General features: G+C 35.7%; 1 protein-coding gene across 14 annotated transcripts in view; it reads right to left on the reverse strand.

Moving 5' to 3' along the window:
* Positions 1 to 7,552: 7,552 nt before the first annotated feature.
* LOC121855582 (liprin-beta-1-like) overlaps positions 7,553 to 23,360 on the reverse strand; it is a 214,986-nt gene continuing 199,178 nt past the window's right edge. For 6 of the 14 annotated variants that reach the window (XM_042350598.1, XM_042350606.1, XM_042350603.1 and 3 more), the window contains one exon: positions 7,553 to 7,917. In XM_042350598.1, coding sequence (XP_042206532.1) covers positions 7,792 to 7,917 — 126 coding nt within the window. In that variant the 3' untranslated portion in view covers positions 7,553 to 7,791. Of the gene's footprint in view, positions 7,918 to 12,338; positions 12,367 to 23,360 lie in introns of all 14 variants that reach the window. The other 8 variants (XM_042350609.1, XM_042350607.1, XM_042350608.1 and 5 more) reach the window with 4 other exon arrangements.

Genomic DNA, 23,360 nt, shown 5'->3' on the forward strand with positions numbered 1-23,360 from the left:
GTAAAAACTCGCACATCATTGGCTGTTCTTATGTTTTAGACTTTACCACTATTGGTGAGTAGAATTTTTGTTTTACATTACTAAATATTATCTAAAGCATATATGAACAGTAAATAAGTGTTGCTTTCATATTCAAATGTAGAGAAATGACGATATGTTTTCACATGTACACACTTACTGTACATACGTTGGCGTTCCCAATTGTCTCGCTTTATTCCTTTACCATTAGTGGTTAGCTACTTCTAGTGTTCCATTTATTAACATTAAATAACATTACTTAAAACATACATACAGGTATTCAATTTTTTTACATTAAGTTCACTACAGCTACAACCAGGGTCTTATTTTCTTCAGTTTCTTATGCAGAAACATCGCCACTCACGAAAACATTGCCATCTTGTCTCCTCTTGTGTGTTACAATAATCTATGTATTATTAATGAATTGCATTGTTGATTTTGCATATATAAAGATTAATTCAATCAAATACATATTCACTAATAAACAGTAATGAATCTTTTGTACATATTCTTAATATAAATGACTATGTTTCCTTGAGTGCGCACGTGTACATTGGCGTTCCACTATCAGTCTCATTTTTTTTTTTAATATCAGTGGTCACTTCTACTGTACATTAAATAACATTGGGTAATCAAAACATGCATATTTTTTACATTATTTTTACGACAACAACAACCAGGGTCTTATTTTCTTCAGTTTCAGGTAGATAACTGAAATTATGGGTGCAAACACTGACAACAATAATCCGTGTCTAATTCTCTTGTGTGTTTTAATATTCTACGTATTATTAATGAATTGTATTGTTCATTTCGCACATATAAAGATTAATTCAATCAAATACATATTCATTAATAAACAACAATGAATCTTTTGTACATTTTCTTAATAAGATAAATGACACTTGTTTCCTTAAATGCGCACGTATATGTTGCCGTTCCCAATCCATCTCATTTTTCTTTGCCACTCGTGGTTAGCACTCACGAAAACAATGGCGTTCCATCTCCTCTTGTGTGACCATATTATTATTCATTTATATTGTATAAGGTGCATTCAGAAACATTATTTAAAGAATATAGTTTGCAATTTTCATTAATTGTATTGTTTTGGGGAGAAAAGAGGGTAAGAAGCCACACAAAAGATATGAAAAGGTCACACTTGGGAATGCATCTCATTATTATCGCTATATTTTAATGGTAATTAATGATTCGCGATACTGTACGATGATTCACCTTTCACTGTAATATTGGAGGACACATTACAGTCGTTATTTGAGGCTTTACTGTACTTAACCTCCTACTAAATCAGTTTTGATTAACACAAATCAATATATAACATACCATGTTTTTTTGTTTGCTTTTATGACAGCATTACTGTATGTAAAAAAAAAATTGAGGTAATGAGGGAATCTGATACAGTATGTATGTCAGTCTTATGAACCTAAATCATATCCTGACTGAACTGGTAACACCTGTACTGTATGTCTTCTTACACTGCTTTTGGGTGTGAAATACAACACACATTTACTGTACTGACCACCTACTATAAAAATATATAGACCTTCAACACCCGGTATTACATTCTCCTAATCTTCTTGCTAGTATATGCTTCATAGTCAATTTTGTATTCTTATGAATTACTTGATAAAGCAGGACCAGTTATGTATATTAAAGCTTTAATCTAGCTGTCAGTGATGCAGATAGCTACAAAACTTATGCATTTTATTCTAATATGTATGCAATTTACAATTACTGTACAGTAATACAGTATGCTGCATAACTATCTTTTCATGAAGGAATTCATGTAAAAGCCACAGAGAACAATGAATAAACTTAACAAGATTAATATTGTAAGTACTTGGAAACTCTTGACTAATACAGAGTAGACAGGCAGTTCCCAATTTATGACAGTTCAATTTACGAAAATACCAAGTTACAGAAAAAAATTGATAATTTTGGTTCATGATTCAATTTACATTCATAAATTCTGAAGCCACAATTATTTTTTTTTCAATTTTTTGTAATTATTTCCGAAGTAATAATGAAAATATGCATTTTATAAAATAATATATTTTTATTACCAATATACTTACTTATTTCACTCACTTACTTCATTGTCCTATAACACTCACAATGTTATTAAGTCTACAAAAGAGATTTCAATGTATCATAATTCTCCTACAATCACCATATAACTTACTCCTCAAATTCATTGAAGGTAAGCAGACTTGTCTCTACCAGCACAGTCACTCAGGCAGTGGCCTCTTTGTCCAATTTCTCCCCAATTACTCTTGTAATATGTGACATATCAAATACAGTAACAGTAAATTAGTGTCTTCTTAAATTTTATATGCTAATTATGTACTGTACAGTTGTGGCCAAAAAGAATTCAGCAAGCTGTAAATAACTCAATGCTGTACAGTACGCACACCAAAACAACCACAGAAGTGCTGAAAATTTTTAATGTTCGAGGAGACTTTTCATTAACTACACCCCTACCCTCCCATACACCACCTCCCTGCCTGCTGAATTATTTTAGTTCACAACTGTAGACTTGAATCAGTACATTAGAAAAAGTGTGAAATTTGGAGTTAACAAAAGTTTGGAGGTGTGGATACTGGCAACACATGACACATTGTGAGCATAGTATCAGCTGACTGACAGTAGCATTCACACCATGTAAACAAAACAGCAGAAATTTAAGAAGATGAAAACTAATCAGGAGCTGAGCATAGGACTTTTTTTGGAGGGGCTGAGTTGTGCCAGACTTGTGGAAACAGGCAAATGTAGTATACCTATATTCAAAAAGGGAGACAGAGCATCAGCGTCAAATTACCGGCCGTTCAGTTTGGCATCAGTAGTGGGGAAATTTCTTGAATCAATTATAGCAGATAGCATCCGATCGCATCTAGAGAAAAGCAAATTAATCTACGACTCTCAACATGGGTTTACAAAGGGAAAATCTTGTCTAACAAATCTGCTAACGTTTTTTAGGAAAGTCTTCGAGGTAGTAGATAATGACAAAAATTACGATGTTATTTACTTAGACTTTAGCAAAGCATTTGACAGAGTACCGCATCAGAGGCTTCTGAGAAAAATTAAAGATCATGGTATCGAGGGGAAAGTTTTAAATTGGATAAAATCATGGCTCACCGATAGAACGCAGAGGGTCAGCGTAGATGGTGTTAAATCTGAGTGGGGCCGTGTAACCAGTGGGGTTCCCCAGGGGTCAGTACTAGGCCCACTTTTGTTCATAATCTACATAAACGATCTAGATACTGGGATCAGCAGTGACATAAGCAAGTTTGCGGATGACACCAAAATAGGGCGGCAAATTAATTCAGGGCAGGATGCAAATGCATTACAGGAGGATCTAAATAAACTGCAGGGGTGGTCTGAAAAATGACAAATGAAATTCAACACCAGCAAGTGCAGCGTACTTAATATTGGAAGAACAAATACTTATAATGTATACAGCCTTAACAACATCAACCTAGAGAAGTCGACTTGTGAAAGAGACCTAGGGGTACTTGTAAGCCCGGACCTACGGCCTAGAAAACAGTGCGTTAATGTTCGAAATAAGGCAAACAGAGTATTGGGTTTTATATCTAGAAGTGTAAGTAACAAGAGTGCAGAGGTCTTATTGCAACTATATCTTGCGCTAGTCAGGCCTCACCTCGATTATGCGGTTCAGTTCTGGTGCCCCTATTATAGAATGGATATAAATTCACTAGAGTCGGTGCAGCGAAGAATGACAAAAATGATTCCGGGACTTAGAAACCTTCCATATCAGGATAGGCTAAAGAAACTTAACTTGCATTCCCTAGAAAGACGAAGAGTGCGGGGAGATATGATAGATGTATTTAAGTGGGTGAAAGGAATCAATAAAGGGGATATAGATAAAGTTCTTATAATATCCGAGCAGGATAGGACTCGGAGCAACGGATTCAAGTTGGATAAGTTTAGGTTTAGGAGGGAGATAGGAAGAAACTGGTTCACAAATAGGGTGGTGGGCGAGTGGAACAAGCTTAGCAACTTTGTAGTAAGTGCTGGAACTCTGGAGTTTCAAAAGGAGGCTAGATAGATTCATGGATGATAGAGAGTGGTAGTAACTCTCGACAGGAGCTGCCATGCACAGGCCAACCGGCCTATTGCAGACTCCTTATTTTCTTATGTTCTTATGTTATGTTCTAATGTATCCTAAATTACATTAATATATTCATTATAGATCTTGGCTTAGCATTCCTTGCTGTTCACTTGTTTCTAATATTATCCAGTTTCTCATAAGTATAGGTATAAAATCTATTTCTCTATTGCATACTGTACAACATATATCACACTTAATATGCATATACTCATTGTGTACACCAAAACATTTCAATTTTTTTTGAGGAATGTATCTGTTTTTCTAATGGGAGTGAGTCTATGGGAAAATATGATCAATTTACTAAAGAAATTTAGAACAGAATATTTTTTTTTAAATTGGGAATGCCTGTATTTACAATTAAAGAAACCAGGCATCATTAAATGTCTTAGCTAGTAGAGTACTGTATTCATAATCATCCCTCACCATAGAAGGAAAGTGGTTAAATACCTGTAATTATTTAATTTATCCAAGTAACACTTCATAAATTTGCTTGACCAGTGTTTTCAAGTTTTCAGAACTGTGTACGATTTAAAGGTATTTTCTGAACTAAACCAAGTAATTCTTAAATGGCAATGTCCCTAATATAAGACTACAGTATTTATATACCTGCAACTGGAAACAGCAATTTATTTAAATTGTACCATTATTGGTACAGGTTGGACCTCACTAATCCGGGAAGCTTGGGACCAGACCGGTTCTGGATTAGCGAAAATTCAAAACCATCAAAGCTGAGGTTAAAAAAAGGCAAAATAATGCATAAAATGTACTATTACTGGTACAGTACCAATACAACTTACATCAGTATAAATTTAGCCCAGGCTTACTGGACCTCTGTATAACAAAGTGTTAATGTTATGGCACAAGTTTACTGTACACTGGACCCTTGCTTTATGCACATTCACTAAATGGGAATTAGCATATATGTACAGAACTAAACAAACAATTTATTTGAAATACTCTGACAGTCCATGCCATAATATCCTGACCACTGGGGTTAGTTATACAGATTTTTCTCTGTGAAAAAGCCATAATTTTGATAAACATATTACTGTACTTACTTTGTACTCAAATGTACTAAGCTAGAGGACTAAAAATTTTATGTCTAGTGTAAATTATGAGATGCTTACATACTCAAATTAATTGCTATCTTGCAAGGATTACAGCAATGCAAGTTATATTCTGCTAAGTCAAGTCAGTGACATTTTATAAGAGAAAAACTTTAAGCCTAAAACCACCTTCACCCTCTAAAATCCTTATTGCCTTCTGGCTGGGAGGAGGGGGGAGGGGAGGTAAGGCATTGACAGCCAGGAGAGGAGATTACCGGGTGCATATAGTTATCAGTGGAGGGAGGAGGGGTCAGGGACTCAGGGTTACAGTACAATAGAGGGAGATTAAGTTTTCCACTTATAAAATGTCACTGACTTAACTTAGCAGAATATAACTTGCATTGCTGTAATCCTTGCAAGATAGCAATTAATTTGAGTATAAACATCCATATAAAAATTTTAGTACTGTAATTAAATTAGTACATTTGAGTACAGGTTGTTGTAATTGTAATGATTTTTCCACAACTTTTACAGCATTACTGTTGACTTAGTAGCTGTGGAACATATCCTAATTTTTCCCATTAGATTAATTATTCACTGTATATGCGTCCTGAACCATCAAGCTGCTGGACTATTGGGTCCAGGATTAGCAGGGTCCAACCTGTATAAAATAAAGTGTATCACATGTTCCAGTAGACCTCCTCACACTATCCACGCCTCAGTCATTCTAGAACATGCAGGTTCTTTGGTGTTAGTGGCTGTCTGCCAGAGCTCCACCCCCCCCCCCCACTCCCCCTTAGTAGCTTGGCCCCCACACACTCATCTAAACACTACCACAACAAATCAAATGTAAGTGGCAGGCAGTCCCTGATTTCCAAAAGAGTTCTGTACAGTAATGTGAAAACCTTTTGTAAATTGGATCCTATTTTCCCACTCACATTATTAATACTGAGAAGTTTCTATGGGAAAAAATCCTCAAAATGTCTGAAAATGCTACAAAACATGTTTTTAATGACTGTTTTATGTACTTAATGGTTATGTCAATAAAAAACATAATAAATGAAAAGGTATGCAGTACAGTACACTAATAATTTTGTTCTTACAAGAAATTGTAGTGCAAGACTGAGGCCCAACCAGATGAATGGTTTCAATTTTGTAGTGAAACACCAACAGTAAGTGTATGGATATACACCTTTACGTGAATATGTGTTGTTTACACTTGATTCTACTCTTTATAAAATGGTCATTATTATCCAGTGCTTTACATGATTGGCATCATTTGTCTTGATATACATAATAATTAGTGAAAGAGAAAAAGTATACTGTAGGTGAATTTGTCTGAAACCACAAATTCATTCGTGACTTCGACGGCAAACATTCTTTATTTCAAACTCCTATTCCACTCATATTTTGAAATTTAATGTTTCCAAGCAGTTAAAGCTTTATAGACATTAAATTCAGTATTCACGTAAACCAGAACTTGGAATTCTTAACAGTTATATATGGATTTATTTTTGCTATATTAATGTTAATTAAACATTAAACATTATGTATGAAGGGGGGAGAGGGGCATCTTTGCCAATTACCATCAGTCAAAAAAAGAAAAAAAAGAAAATCACTATAGTACAGTACCATTATTTTACTAAGAGATAAACACACATAAAAAATATTAACATGTTTTCCTTGAATTTTCATCTCACCTACAAATAAAAGCACCTGAGTTCTTTTGGTTATATGCAAAGAAATGTGGTTTTGGCACCTAACCTAAATTAACTCAATTGTTCTTCCTTTAAGATCCAATACAAACATACATTTTGGTCATTTCTACAGAAGACTTCTGAGAATATTGTTAATAACCTAAATTTTAATTTTAAAACATAACATAAAATTAAACTGTTCACAATTGGGTCGTTGTATTAATATTTAGTAATAATACACAATTGGGTACTCAGGAAGGAAAAATTTTGGGTATGTCAAAGAAAATCACAAATATTTCATTCAGATACTGTAAGTGCAAGTTTTCTTATTAGAGCAGCCCTAAAAATTACAAGTACTGTACAGTACAGTATTAAACTAATGATCAATGTAATATTAAGTGTGACCACTTCTCCAAATTGCCTATATGGAATGGCATTTTTTCTTAAGTTCTTTTACCATAATAAGGCACATCACATGAAAGGTTGATAAGCTTGATGGCTCATTCATAGAAGAAATCAATAAATTTTAGAGTACAACAAATAGTATGTCTACCATACAATATATATATATATATATATATATATATATATATATATATATATATATATATATATATATATATATATATATATATATATATATATATATATATATATATATATATACCTCTTGTCTCCAACATAAAAGATTCATAAATTAAAAATTTCAAGCTATGATCAATAAGTAAAAGACACATCACAACTTCACCAAACTGTAATTCATAAACCATGATTTATATTTCAAGCAGTGTAACATATAATTAGTCTCTCTCTCTTTCTCTTGAGTACACAGGCTTAAAAGCTAATGTTTCTGACTTAGATGAAAGTATCCGAGCTATTGTGTCAATCAATAGGCACTGTTGGGAACTGCAGGCAGGTCGGAGACTAGTGGGTGGGGCCCAACATCTGGTGGAGACTCCCAACTATAAGTGATGCGACCAATCATAGGACGGCCAGATGCTCGTTGCAGATGCTGCAGTAATACCAAAGAATTTTAGCATCTATTACATGATTAGGGTATTGTCATTAGTGCTCAGACAATCATTAGTGCTTGGGTAAGAGGCCTAATAAATTTCCAGGGATGAATAAATAGAAAAAATCATTTGAAATTTGGTAAAAATACTGCTAAAGGAATGTTTTTTAATTACAGTATTTAAATTTTCTATTATTAATCTTTTTGATATCTTAAAAAAGTTTGCATGGTATTTTTACCTTTGCTGAAATACTTGAATTTTTATTATGGAAAATATCTTCATATATGTTTTCTAAAACAGCAGAATTGACATGCCCCCTTATAAGCAAATTAATTTTTACTGTAGTATATAAAGTGGTTCCTCGGTTAACGAACGCCTCGGTTAACAAAATTTCGGTTAACGAATTACCTTCCATTAGAATATTGAATTCGGTTAATGAACAAAAATTCGGTTAATAAAATTCTTACAAAAACGTTTCGACATGCTTTGGCTTGCTCACCAGCTGGAAGATTAGTCCGCTAATAAAGAAATCGGTTCTAGGGCTTACATTCATTAAAATTGGAGTAAATATCAAGAAGGTTGTACTATTCAATAATTTTCCAAGTTTTACATTATATTTTTTCGTAATTTTAACACTTATTTAACATAATTGCAGTAAAGGGAGCTAGTTTTTGGTGTGCCCATCAGCCACTTCACTCACCCATCAAAGCCTCAGTTTGTGTCTCTGTTCAGTGGAGGAAACATCTTGCTTATGGGTCTCTTGAACACAGAGTATTTTTACGTTTTTACAGTACAATTATTGGTCATTCTGAAATTTATTTAACATATTGACAATATATAGTGCAGTGCAGTGATGATTTAAAGAAAATAATCTTGAATTACACCTAATGAACTTAAAATTTTATGGGTGAAATGACGGTATGAAGCATGGGGTGATTTCTCTTCCACCCCCACTTCCTTCTCTTCTCCCTTCTCCTCCACCTCCATTTCTAATTCCCATCATCATCATCATCATCATCATCAACTAGGAGCCTTCTACATACACACCTCAAAGTAAGTGTACTTACTGCATTTTTTTTTACTTTGTATGTAATTTTCGGTGAGCTGGAACCAATTTCCCAAAATCCCATTGAAACAATGGTTTCGGTTAACGAACGATCTTCTGGAATGAATTGTGTTCGTTAACCGAGGGACCACTGTACTCGTGCAGAAACTGACCTCATATACAGTTGATAGTTCGACCCCAAGATTTTTTTTATAAGAAAGCTGGATTTTTCTACAGGGTAACCACTTAATTTCTGGCAATCACTGGTCCGGACAGTTTTACAGTGATGGAATTTCAAATTTATCATGCATTTATGGTGAACAATGCTCACAGTAGGCTAACCTTACAGGGTTGTGAGGTGTTTTGGTTATTTTTTAACTTACAATTTCAGGTAGATACACATAACTTTTTTATTCAGTTACAAGCACACACAATCTTACATACAGAATGTGCAAAAACAAACTTATCATAAAGTAAAAAACATAAAAGGAAATAAACTTTCTTCACATGTTAAGAGTTCATGCTGAGTGGGGGAGGATGGAGTGAGGGATCTCAGCTGTTTCTTGTGTGTAGGCAAATGATTAACAAAATTCGTCTCAGGCTAGTATCGATGGAAACAGAATGGTCCCTGAAGATATAGAAGTTCAAGAGTCTAGTGAGGAGGTTTGGGACTCCACAAATGGATCGCTTTGTCTCACAAAACAATCACAAGATGCCAACTTTTGCATCTCTGGAACGATCGAATCTTTTAGGAAATGCTCTACTCATAGACGGGAACCGTTGGAATTCAATCTATGTTCCACCTGTGAAAATGTTGCCCAAAGTGGTTAAAAAACTCAGATCCTTCCAGGGAAAGGTCTTCTTAATTGCACCATATTGAATCCTACAACCGTGGTGTCTGGATCTGTTGAAATCCACTACAATTACAACAAGGATGTCTAGACCAGGTACTGCACCCTCAGTTCGAGATATCCTTGGCACTTCACGCTTGAAGTTTCTCAAAAGATGTTTATATAGATTGTTGGGTAATACCAATATAGTTAACCAAGTGATAGCAGGTCATAGACCCCCAACTTATATGCAATATGAGAAAGCTTGGAAACTTTTTCCACAATTTATCAGGTTAACGACTCCAACCACAGTGCTGTTAGAATTTTTAGATTTTCTGTTTGGAGGTAAAGGCTTTCAAGAATCTACAATTGCACCTTATAAATCAGCGTTGGCTGACCCTCTGGCATGGGGTTTTAATATTACTTTGAACCCAAGAATTTATCAAATGCTCAGATCGTCCTTTTTCATTCAGCGACCCCCTCGGCCTAAGAGAATCCCACCTTGGTCTCTAGATAAAGTTACTAAATTTCTTATGGGGCCTAATTACAATATAAATCTGAACCGGGAAAGATTGCTTCAGAAGGCAGCCTTCCTTCTAGCAATAGCAACAGGTATGAGGATCAGTGAGCTGATTTCAATTTCCAATAATCCATCATTATTGGTATTTTCTGAGGAAGATGTCACCCTTTTTCCTACGGAGATTCTAAGAAAAAATGAAAGGGAGGATTTTCAAGCTCAACCTATCAGGATAAAACGGCTAATGAATGAGACAAGGGTTCCTCATATATTGTGCCCCGTTAAGATTCTTCAAGAATGGTTAACCAGATTCCCTAATCGAGGCTCCTATGTATTCTCATCACAGGATGGTAAGAAATTGTCTCCTAGTCAAATGATAAAATAATTATCTCAGTTAGTGAGTCAAGCAGATCCTGGCAAAAATTTTGGGCACATGACACCAGGAAATATGCAGGGTCTGTGGTCTTTCTGCAGCATATGAGCCTCAGTCATATGAAAGAAGTGGGCTTTTGGAAATCTTAAAAAACCTTTCAAAACAGCTATCTTCATCTATCTCTGAAAGATGCTTCACATGTGGTGGTACTGGGGTCCCCTCCCCCACCTAGTCAATCTCCACAACTGTCTTCATCAGAATAAAGTGAGTATCCTAATTGGGATATGTAAATTAACATTTTACCTTCCAGTAAATGTTCCTAATATTGGAAAATATTCCAAACAGGTTTATAATTATAATCTGGACCTAAGCTAGCAGAGCCTTATACGCAATGTCACCTCCCTCTCCACCTCCTGCTTGGGTAATCAAAGCTTGACGTCGCATTCTAAATTGAACAAAATGCCGTTTTTTTCTATAAACCAGTTTTTGTGATATAGTCCAGAATGCGACGTCGACATCCCACCCATCTCCACCCCTCGCGAGTTGACATATGTTTACTGCTCGCTCTCGGGCAAGAGATGATGGTAGCAATGCGTGTGATGGAGGGTGCGGGAGGAGGTTTTGAGAATTGCAATTAAATGCCAGGTAACGACGTGTCCTCCTAATATTACATATTTAAGTAATTATTCGGTTTTAATTGCCTGTATGTTGGCCTGGCGAGTTAATGCTAGGCATTTAAATACCTAGGTATAAAACTACTTTTTCGTACTTACTTTATCTATTATTATTAGATTCCTCACATTTACTGGTATTGTATATAATATATTATCTTATTCTTCAAAGGAGTTGGTAACTAGTGAGAATTATGTTGCAGAGTTGGTAATACTGTTCATATGGTCAGCTGTTGTGGTGGTGGTCACGGCCAAGACTTATTCGTGTGAATCTGGTGTGTTGTTACAAATTACATGTACTATTTTACCTATAACTATTCCCTCGTTAATTTGGATCGTTGTACAGTACAGTAATTTGTATTTCGGCTTAATTTGTTTTTAATTTTTTATCCCCCCCAAATGAATTAAACAATTTTAATTCAGAATGAATCTGAAATAAGCGAGTGGTTCTGAAAAGTTGATTACATATTATAATAGGATATTATGAAATAGATTAAGGTGAATGAATCATAAGAATAGAATATGAATTATTTTAAAATACTACATATACAAAACTGCGTTTGGTGTGTAGCTGAGGAGAGGAAGGACAACTCACTACCTCCCACCTGGCAGCCAGTGATCCCTTTATAACAACAGTATGTAATACACCATAATTCCCATATTACTTAAGTTCATTTGGTGCTGGATTAATAAAACATTAAAAATTATTAATTTTCCCCCAAAAATCAATCACAGATGAGCTATTCCAGTACCAAATAAACCTAAATAATAAGAGAATTATGGTGAAATTGCATGATGTTGTATTAATGCGGTTGGAGGTGTGCGGTTGGCTTGAGAAGGAGGTAAGACAAGGGGATGGGAGGCTCAGGCCACCACCCAACTGTTCTGTCTCCCACAAACAATTCAGGAATTCAAGAACACAAATTATTGAGACTCCACTGTGCTCTGAATTTTTAAAATAAGGATAACTGTAGTCATATTTACCTCAGCAAATTCTGCCATCACCATTGGTCTGTAGGAAGCAGTGCCATGTGAAAGAGAAAATTATTAACCATACATGGAAGCTAAGAGAGTCAACAGGATAGGATACATACATGGAAAACACAAATTACACTCAAAACAATGCAAGACAACACACTCTAGTATGTGTACCTTTGCTGTGCCAAATATTGTAGTTTCAACAACAGTGTCTTTAACATAGTTTACCCTAAATACTGTAGTTCCTTCTACATACAAATTCTATGCAGATTAAATCTTATATCATTTTAAGGCCCAAACTTAATATATGTAGCCTCAGTTCTATAAAATAAAACCCCAAAACTCAGCATCCAATAACTTAGCAATGGGTATGATATAAAAAAAATTGTAGTCGGCAAATTGGCGCTAAGTCGACAGGAGCAGAGTCACATGCAAGAACTCAGCAAGCTAGTCACACTGAGCCAGAATTGGTAGCCCACTAGCATCAGTTTATGTGGGTCTCTTATCATGGGTAGACCTTCTGACAGTGATTAGGTGCCTGTGAAGTGTTACTGTACATATAGTGTTAAGTGTTAGTCTTAAGTGTTATGTTTAAAATGAGGCCACCGCAGTAGTAAGGGCACAAGTGAAATTTTTTTAAAAATAGAGAAAAAGGTGATTAAAGTTTGGTAAACATCGAAACATGAATATCTTTGGAGCCAACCATACGATTTTCATCTACAGTCTTTCCACGCTAATCTGGCCTGTAAGCCACGCCCCTTTTCTATACTAATAGCTGATTGGTTCATAGAAAATTCAAACTAAATGTGTTTACAATTGGTAAGCAGACCTGTTATTATCTAAAATAATGTTAAATAATTATCTGAACTTTCAAAATGCAAATGATTTCAAGGCATTAGCACTTCAGAGAGGATGTTAGAAAATTTTAAATATTTATCATAAAAGGTCGATATAAATACAGTAATATCTCCATTAGCCAGAATCCCTCAAACCCGGAAATATCCGATAGCCGGAATAGAAATTTGCTCAGAAAATCATTACCAAAAGCCGGTATTTTCCCAATATTTCCGGCTTTAGGAACATATTTTCTGAGGTTGAAAATCAAGAGAATTTTCTGAAAATGTCTTGAATAAAGATGAAAGTACTTTGGGAGGGACCAGACCTGACTCAATGTCAGGTCTGGGGGATTAGTGGTCTCATATTACTGACCTCATGGAATGTCGGGTCACCCTTTCTTGGGTGGGGAATTAGTGATCTCATGACCTGATGATGTCTTGGATAAACACAAAACCTAAAGCATTTTTAGGGAGCTTGTGATAAGTATAAGTATAAATGAGCAAAGTTGTATCCCTTCAACATTACATTACATAACATTTTAAAATATGGAGTGAGAAAGCAGAAAGGTGTGGGTGATTAGACATATGGAGTGGAAAGGAGTGGTAACATGCACCAGTGTTGCCGAGCAATAAGCTCCTCAACAGCTGATCTTTTAATTCACTTCCATGCAGTCACACAACAAGACCCTCACTGGATGCTTGTTGCCTTAATTCCCATGTGTGAGTGTGTGTGTGTGTTTTTTTTTTTGGCCTGCCAAGAACCTTGTAGGATTTGAAGAAGTTGATGAAGAATTTGTTCAGGAGTCAGGTGGTGAGGTGACATCCAAGACACTTACTTACACAGCACACACATTAACAGCACTACTAAACCATTGTCGTATAACATCTTACATTATAATTTCCATTTTAAAATTAATTGATACATGATGGCTTGACAGGGCTACATTTGCACTTAGACAACTGATCAATGAAATAACCAGGGCTTATGGAGGCGCATATGCCCTGGACACACTAGTGAAGTTACGAAGCTTCAAAACTGCAACCACAACTTCTGAGTAACCTCAAATTATCACAACCTGTACTCAAATGTACTAAGTTAATTATTAAAATAATTATGTCTGGTGTAAACTAAGGGATGTTTATACTCAAATTAATTGCTATCTTACAAGAATTCCAGCAATGCAAGTTATATTATCCTAAGTCACGTCAGTGACATTTTATAAGCGAAAAAATTAAACCCCCTGCCTTTCGTAATCTTTGAGTAAGTGTTAATCTCCCCTTCTGGCTGTCAACACCCCACCTCCCAGCCAGCAGTGGGGGGGAGCAGACGGGTTGATAACGATTAATGGGATGAATTTTGTTTTACTCTTAAAGTTTTCTCTTATAAAATGTCACTGGCTTAAGAGAATATAACTTGCATTGCTGGAGTCCTTGCAAGATAGCGATATATTTGAGTATAAACATGTCACAATTTGCGCAAGAGATAAATTTTTTAGTCCTTTAGCATAGTACATTTAGTACAAAATGAGTACAGTAATATGCTGCACAAAATTGTGGCTTTGTCACAGGGATAACTGGTCAGGATATTATGGTATTGAATGTTATGGAGTATTTCAAATAAATTCTTCTACCAGTAACCTTCACATACAGTAAAATACTTATTTTTACCTTCTAATTCAGCTTGTCATTTAAGGATATGATATTGGAAACGTCTCATAGAGGATCATTATGGTATCAAATTCATCTCTTTAACACAAATACAGTGAAGATTATGATGTTTGTTGTGAACTAGGCAGGAAGAGGGGGTAAAAGTGACCGTGCCAACCCCCTCCCCCAAAGGGTCGCCTCACTGCTTGTCTACTGTACTGACTCATTCATGATACATTATTGTTTATTTGTTTTTCATTAATTAGTAAAGATACGTTACAGCATATTAATACCTGTACCCTTTATATACAATACAGTAAAGTACTATGTATATACCTCATAGGTAAAAAATGTCATTCAAGACATCTTCAGGTATTAAGACTCACTAATCCCCCACCCAACACTGGGTGACCTGAAATTGCATCAGGTCAGGTTAGTAACGTGACCCAATAATCTTCCACCCGACCATCATCACAAATGTTAAGACATGATTAGTTATGTATTACAGCCAATTCAGTGAAGTGTCTGCCTATTCTAGGTTAAAGATGACAGGATCTGCCCAAGCAACTAACGAGCCAATCAGTGGCGAAGATGATAAAAGTAACAACTCTATTAATGCCCGTATCATATCGAGCTTTTGTTTTTCAAATATATTTACTTAACCAAACTTTTAGATAAAGTATTCAGGATCATATTGATAAAAAAATGGTGTGTAACGAAATTAGAACTGATTTTACTGACTCCGTTATCAACATTTCTTACGTTTTTTTTTTTTTATATAAAAGAATGGAATTTCCATCACTATATCATATACAGTATAGTCTCGGTTTACACGGTCAATTAAACCCGTGGAGGTCCGTGTAAAACGAGAAACGCGTAAACGAAATATGAGAACATATGGGATTAATTGAAACAGAGACTGGGCCGACCCCCAGACTACCCTTTTTCCGACACAATACGTACGTTGTAGTAAAAATAACATCTTAATTTTATAATGGTATGCACACACAATTAATATTTAAGAGAAATATCAATAATATTAGGTTTTTTAACACTTGCATTAGTAGAAGAGATGGCTGGGCACACGGGGATAGGGGGTTGGTTCCGAGGCAGAAGGCAGATTATTGGCCCTCACCTGTATCACTTGTATCACTATCCACCACAGAGGCTTGCAGGGCCTTTTTGTCAAACCCCTCTAAGTCCATATCCTCACTATCACTATCACTGACTTGGGCTGGCTGTGGTGGGTGGCGGGTGAAGAACTCGGTAATGTTTTGTTGACTGGGCGACCTAGTGCGCACCCTGCCAGCGCCGCTTCCCGCGAAAATGAAGGAATGTACCGTGTAACTAATAATTGCCGGTCTGGCCAGGTTCCGCATAAATCGAGACTATACTGTAGAAATATTTCGTTTAAGGATATCTTATTGAGTGAGGAAGGAGGGGCTAACCATGCAACCCTACCCCCTAAAAAGGTTTGCTTCCGTCAACGCACACCAACACCACCTACACATCACACATACACCCCTACATCACACACAAACACACCCTCCAAATACCACCCACACACACCCTCCAACAACCACCCACACACACCCTCCAACAACCACACACACACACACACAAATTCCAACACCACTCACACACCCCCAGCAAGGGAATTAAGACAGCAATCATAAGGAGTGAAGGTCTTATTGTGTGACACATCTGTGAGGTGTGTGACTGCATGGTAGCGAGTTAAATATCAGCTGTTAAGGAGCGCTTGGCAACACTCATTTCCATTCCATCTCTCTATTTACCCACACCTTTCTGCTTTCTCGCTCCATATTTTAAAGTGTTATGTAACGTAATGTTGAAGGGATATAATTATAGTGAAACCTTTATCTAACAGACCTCAATCTAGTAGGTATTACACCAATCAAGCGTGGCCACTGTGTTTGACAACATGTTAGTCAGTCAGTGACAGCCAATCAGTGGGGAGCTCCTGCCATTCTTTTCCTTCATCATCATCTTCTTTACTCTTGTTTTACTATTTATTTTCTTATCACTGTTTCTTCATTTTACTGTTTCATCTTATTATTATTAATTTTTCTTAATGTTTCATCTCTTTACGGTTTCATTTTCATTTTCATCTTTTATTTTTCTTCCTTTTGCGGAATACTATCAATTGTTCTTTCCATTGTTAAATATTTTACTCAAGAAAGTTCATATGAAAACCTGTAGTTGTGAGTAAACTGGACTGAACAGGACCAATTCACATCTATCTTGGTTACTTCCTTTCATGGGGGACAGGTACACGTGTTGCCAGTATCCTAATTTACTATAATTTATTTGTCTTCCATGATTAGTTTGTAAAAATCCACCCTTGCAAATAATGGAAAGTGAATAAGCATAAATGGTACAGAATGTAGTGCACTGTAGTGTTTACAAAATTTTTTGTTAATTTTCTTTTATTTGTGTTAATATGGATGAATATGCTTTTATTCTCAACCTAATATAATTTTGGAACCAACAGACTATCCTCCCCCCACATAGATGGAGGCTTCACTGTAGAGTATTGGTGTTTATAATATTACAGTGCAATCATACACAAACAAATACAGTTATCCCTCATTTAACGATCGTTCACTTAGCGATTTTTCAGTTAATTGGCTTAAAATTTTTAACACCCTTTCTCATTTAAAGATCATCAATTATTGGTTTAGCAATCTTTGACTCACTGGGAAAATTTCAGGAGGGAAGTTGGAAAACTGGTTATTTTGTGCTACAAGTACACATCACAACAATACTCTAATGTGGCTTGGAAATAAGGAAAATGACATAAAACTATAAAATAAGAAAAATGAAGAGCACAGGTGTGTATGTGGGGGAAGTAAACATATGTATTGAGGCAGTGAGCTGTAACTGCAGTCAGCTGCACTCTCCCTCGCCCTATGTGACATCACGGCATACAGGCAGCAGCCAGACAAGTATTTTGAGTCAGCTTGGTGATTGCCTGGGTGAACTGTATCACATGTATACTGTACCAGTACTGTAAATGTGAGGAATAAATGAAAATAAGGATCTCATTTTATGCAGGTTTCACATGTGCGGTTACACGATTGGTTGAAATGTGACCATAGTTATAGCTTGTGCAGAAAGCTATAGGTAGTGCAGGTAGTGGTATAGCATTAATTTACAGGTTGGGTATCCCTTATCCGAAATTCCCAAGTCCAAAATACTCTGAAATCCGAGTCTATTTCATTATATGGCATACATCACAATCTTTACTTGGGTAAATATGTATGTGTAATGAATAAAGGTAAGACACAGGCTGCTTAGTGCCTCAGAGTCAGGCATCATGGCGATGCTAAACAGATGGTAGTGATTGCTTACCTTTCTGTACATCTTATCATATATTTTATAGCCAAAATGATTAAAATATATTTCATGAAACTACCAGCAAGAATATATGCATCCATATACTGTAAATGAAATATAAATGAATTTTGTGCATTGACTTGGGCCCCATCCCTGCTGGGTGACCTACTGCATTATACAGGTTCTGTATACAGGATATATGTAATCCAAAATCCAAAAATATCCCAAACCCAAGACCCTTAAGGCCCCAAGTATTTTGGGTAAGGGATACCCAACCTGTAGTGATCTTTTGCTTATTTATTTACAGTGACCCCTCCATTAACGAACTCAATCCGTTCCAGAAGGTCGTTCGTTAACCGAAAAGTTCGTTAACCGAAACCATTGTTTCAATGGGTTTTTGGGTAATTGGTTCCAGCTCACCGAAAATTTCCTAAATTCAACAAAAATGGTAGAAAAGTTCACTTACTTTGAGGTGTGTATGTAGAAGGCTCCTGGATGATGATGATGATGGGAATTAGAATGGGGGTGGAGGAGAAGGAAGAAGAAAAGGCATTGGGGTGGAAGAGAAGTCACCCCATGGCACCATTTCATCCATAAAATTTTAGTTCTCTTGGTGTATTTCAAGATTATTTTCTTTATATCAACACGGCACTGCATTATATATTGTCAATATGTAAAATATATTTCAAAATGACCAATAATTTGCTTGGAAACACAGAAAAAAGCGTTTAGTTGAAGAGAGTCTCAAGCAAGATGTTACCTCCAGTGAAAACAGAGAGAGACTAACTCCTGTTTGCTGTGTTAAGAGGCTGGATGCCCACATTAAACTAGTCACTTTACCTTCAATTATGTTCAATAATTGTTAAAATGACTAAAAAATTGAATATTAAACTTTTAAAATTATTGAATAGTATAAACTTCTTGATATTTACTAAAATAGTAAGGAATTTAAGCCCTAGAACCGATTAATGTATTGGCGGACTGATACTAAAGCTGGTTGCCCGGTCAGTGCAAGCGAAAACATGTTGAGGTCAGTTCGTAAGAACTTCGTTAACCGAATTTTTTTTCGTCAACCGAATTGAAGATCCTGATGGAAGGCAGTTCGTTAATCGAAATTACGTTAACCGAGGTGTTCGTTAAACGAGGGGTCACTGTATTTATCTATTTTTTAATGGGGATTAGCCAACCCAGGCACAGGTCACTGACTCAGTAACCCAAATCAGGACCTGGGGATGATGATGATGATGATGATGATAATAATAATAATAATAATAATAATAATAATAATAATAATAATAATAATAAAAATAATAATAATAATAATAATAATAATAATAATAATAATAATAATAATTAAAAAAAAATCAATAAAAATTAAAATTATAATTTACGTTAATTCAACAAAATAGGGGTTCTGGGTCACTCAAATTACCGACAATCTGGTGCTTGAGAGATGGTGAGTGCTGGCAACATAGCTCATCTGGGAATTATATAGTAGTTTTTAAAGGATCACGAACTGTCAGGCGGGAGGTGGTGAGTTGTCCTCCCTCCCTTTTTCCTCTGCCACTCCTCACCTATGCTCCCAAACGTAGTTTTATATAAATAAAATTCACAGTTTATTCCTAAAATTTATTCATCTTAATCCATTTCAATATATATTCCTATAACAATAATCGACTTTTCGTAATCGCATGGTTATTTCAGATTCATTCAGAATTCAAATTGTTTAATTCATTTTTTAAGAAAAAACATACGAATTAGGCTGAGATCTGAATTAATGAGGGCACAGTCTACTGTATAATACTTTCACCTATATTCAAGACATCTTTAGGTCATGAGACCCACTAATTCCCCACCCTGACAATGCATCAATTCGGTAATGAGGCCACTAATCCCTTACCCCATCTTCACCGATTCTTTAATTATTCTATTTCTTTACATGATTTCTCTTACCACATCTCTTATTCTTGTTGTTATTTACTTAATGAGAGCCCACTGTACAATTAACAATAAGCACGTTGGCTAGGCTGGCGAGTCGTAGACGTCGCCCACCACTTACACTTCTCACACACATACACACTCGTGCTCTTCATTTTTTTTATTTTATGGTTTTATATTACATTTTCTTTACTTCTAAGCCACATCATTTATATAGAGCGGAATAATTGTTAAATAAATCTTTTTCTGAGACATGCACAGGGAGTCAGCTGGCACAGCCATCTTGGGGAGAGCGCACAGACTGCCCTCCCATAAGTTAATGTACCAAAGTTAAACAGTATTTTTTTCATGTGTTAGGTAGTAAATTATAGTAGTTGTGTAATATTTATTTTTAGCAAGATAGGTTTTGTTCTTGTATGTGAACCAATTTTGTGTTTTTGGGGTATAATATTGGAGTATTTTTGTCATTGGGGAACCGAACCTTATTTTTCCTATATGTTCTCTTATACTTGATACGAAAATTCACCTAATGAGTGCTTTTTTTTTTTCTTTTTTTAACTTAACCCATTTGTATCTCAAGGGATACCTGTATGTACCTACAATTGTCATTTTTGGCATGATATTTTTGGGTTCAGACATCATAAAGTCTGAGTGTGTACCAAATAGGAACTCACTGCCCCACTAGCCTCCTTCTTTGCCTTCTCAGTGGGAAGTCTAATAACAAGGAAGCCAGTTTTTGTCTACCTGCACCTGCAGCTATCAACAGGATTGGATTTGTTTTCTCAGCAGCAGCAGCAGCAGCAATACCCTCCTTTAGCCTGAGTAGGAGTACCTGCTGGGTGTGGACTGTACTATCCCTGCCCAAATCATTGATCTTGATACTCACTCCTTTAGCACCACTCTGATCTTTTTTCAACTCCTTCAGTTCCTCTTCAACAATGTTCGCAAAAGATTGAAGAGACTCATGATAGGCCACTCCCAAAGCATCAATCTTGTCTTCCAGTGTTTTCAACCTCTAAGTCACCTCCTGCTCAAAGTTCTCCATAACACTCATCATGAGTGATCCTACCTTATTAAGGTTGTTTGCCGCATGTTACAGAGTAAGGTGATTTCCTTTTTGTCTGACTTCCCTGATTTTAATTTGTGTTATGCTGGGTTGCCTAACCAAGAGATTCTGTAAGTTTAACAGAGATTGATCAAATACGGTATATATTGAGGGAAAAAATAATAGTAAGAAATTTTACGAAAAAGTTTACCATTCTATAATTGCACTTTGTCCTTATTTTCTATCATATATGTTTGAAAACTGGTCCCTGTAATGACCAAACCCACACCTACATTTTATATTACCAACATTTGACCTTGGTGTTTTCGTTGTAGTGGCAAACAAGCACTAAATAGGGGCAAAAAATATTGGGAAATTTGAAAATGAAAAATTCTCACTCCATACTTAATCAAGGTATCACAAATTTTGCCAATACAAAAAAAAATGCATTTTATTCCTCTTTATAAAGCTATCTTCATTTTCAATATTGGTTGAAAAATAATGGAGTAGTGCACTTTCAAATGGTGACAACTTTAGTTTTGAGAGACAGCCCATTTTCTCTGAGTGTGGTTCTAGTACGTATACTTGTCAGTTTGACAATGTTATTGCAAATACAGTTATTCTAAGGATATAAACATAAGCTTTATTGTTTTATTAAAATTTTCTGCAGTAGTTAGGGTATACAATTTATTGAATTGGCACCTGTGTCACACGTGGCACCGAGGTAGCACCATCATGGACTAGTGTGCTGCAGAGGTGAGGGTGGTGATGCCTGGTCTTTCTACAGCACTCTTTGTCTTTCTTTATGTTTCCGTTCGTGCCTCATCAACTCCCGTCGAAAAGACATCTTCTCAGAACACTTGCTTGTACAACAAAGCAATAGGAAAAATAGCCAGAGATAGGCAAGGGACTCAAGAGCAGAGGAGCGCAGGTCAACTCCCACTGACAGTCAAAAAGACACTGATCTGCTTCTCCTCACTGCCAACCAGCAAAGCCGGGGAGATGTTGCCATTCAGTCTAGATAGTTATATTTTACGTATTAAAAAAAAAAAGAAAAAAAAGGAAGAATTGTAACAGCACCATTTGTATTATATAAAGATTCACCCAAATGTATAAAACTTAAATGTATAATACCAAATTATTCACTAAGTTATTCAACAATGACTCAGTAGTTGTTCATGTCATACATGATGAGGTCTATAAATTCATCAGAGGTTGAGCCAGGTCAAGCTGATTTTGCAAATACCTGGCCCACTCCCCCTTGACTCTCACGCTCTGAGCGAGAGGATGGAGCAGGCAGACTTATATCACTTGTTACCCAGTGAACATCTCACTAAACTGTTCTCATATATAAGTGCACTCAAGACACTTCCTCTAGTAGAGAAGGTACAATATAATCTCAACCGAACTCAGTACCTGTGAAACTAAATTTTTCTACAATAAAGAAAAACCAGCAAAGTGTTTACTTCAGCCCAGCCACTTACTAGTTCCAGAACTAATATATATATATATATATATATATATATATATATATATATATATATATATATATATATATATATATATATATATATATATATATATATATATATATATATATATATATATATATATATATATATATATATATATATGTATGTATGTATGTATGTATGTATATATGTATGTATATGTATATATATATATATATATATATATATATATATATATATATATATATATATATATATATATATATATATATATATATATATATATACACACACAGTATTACCCCGCTTTACGCGGTTTCACTTTCCGCAATTTCGCATTTACGCGGTACCTCGCCAAAACCGGCTTTTCACTTTATGCAGTGCATATACTCATATACGCGGGAAGCGGCACGGGCAGGATGCGCACAAGGTCACCCAGTCATCAAAACATTACCGAGTTCTTCACCCGCCACCCACCACAGCCGGCCCAAGTCAGTGATAGTGATAGTGAGAATATGGACTTATATGGACTTTGAGGGGTTTGACAAAGAGGCCCTGCAAGCCTATGTGGTGGATAGTGATACAATTGATACAAGTGATATAGGTGAGGGCCAATAATCTGCCCTCTGCCTCGGAACCAACCCCCCATCCCCGTGTGCCCAGCCATCTTTTCTACTAATGTAAGTGTTAAAAAACCTAATATTGTTGATATTTCTCTTAATTATTAATTGTG

Source organism: Homarus americanus, unplaced genomic scaffold (assembly GCF_018991925.1).
Source record: "Homarus americanus isolate GMGI-L3 unplaced genomic scaffold, GMGI_Hamer_2.0 scaffold48406, whole genome shotgun sequence".
NCBI lineage: Eukaryota > Metazoa > Arthropoda > Malacostraca > Decapoda > Nephropidae > Homarus > Homarus americanus.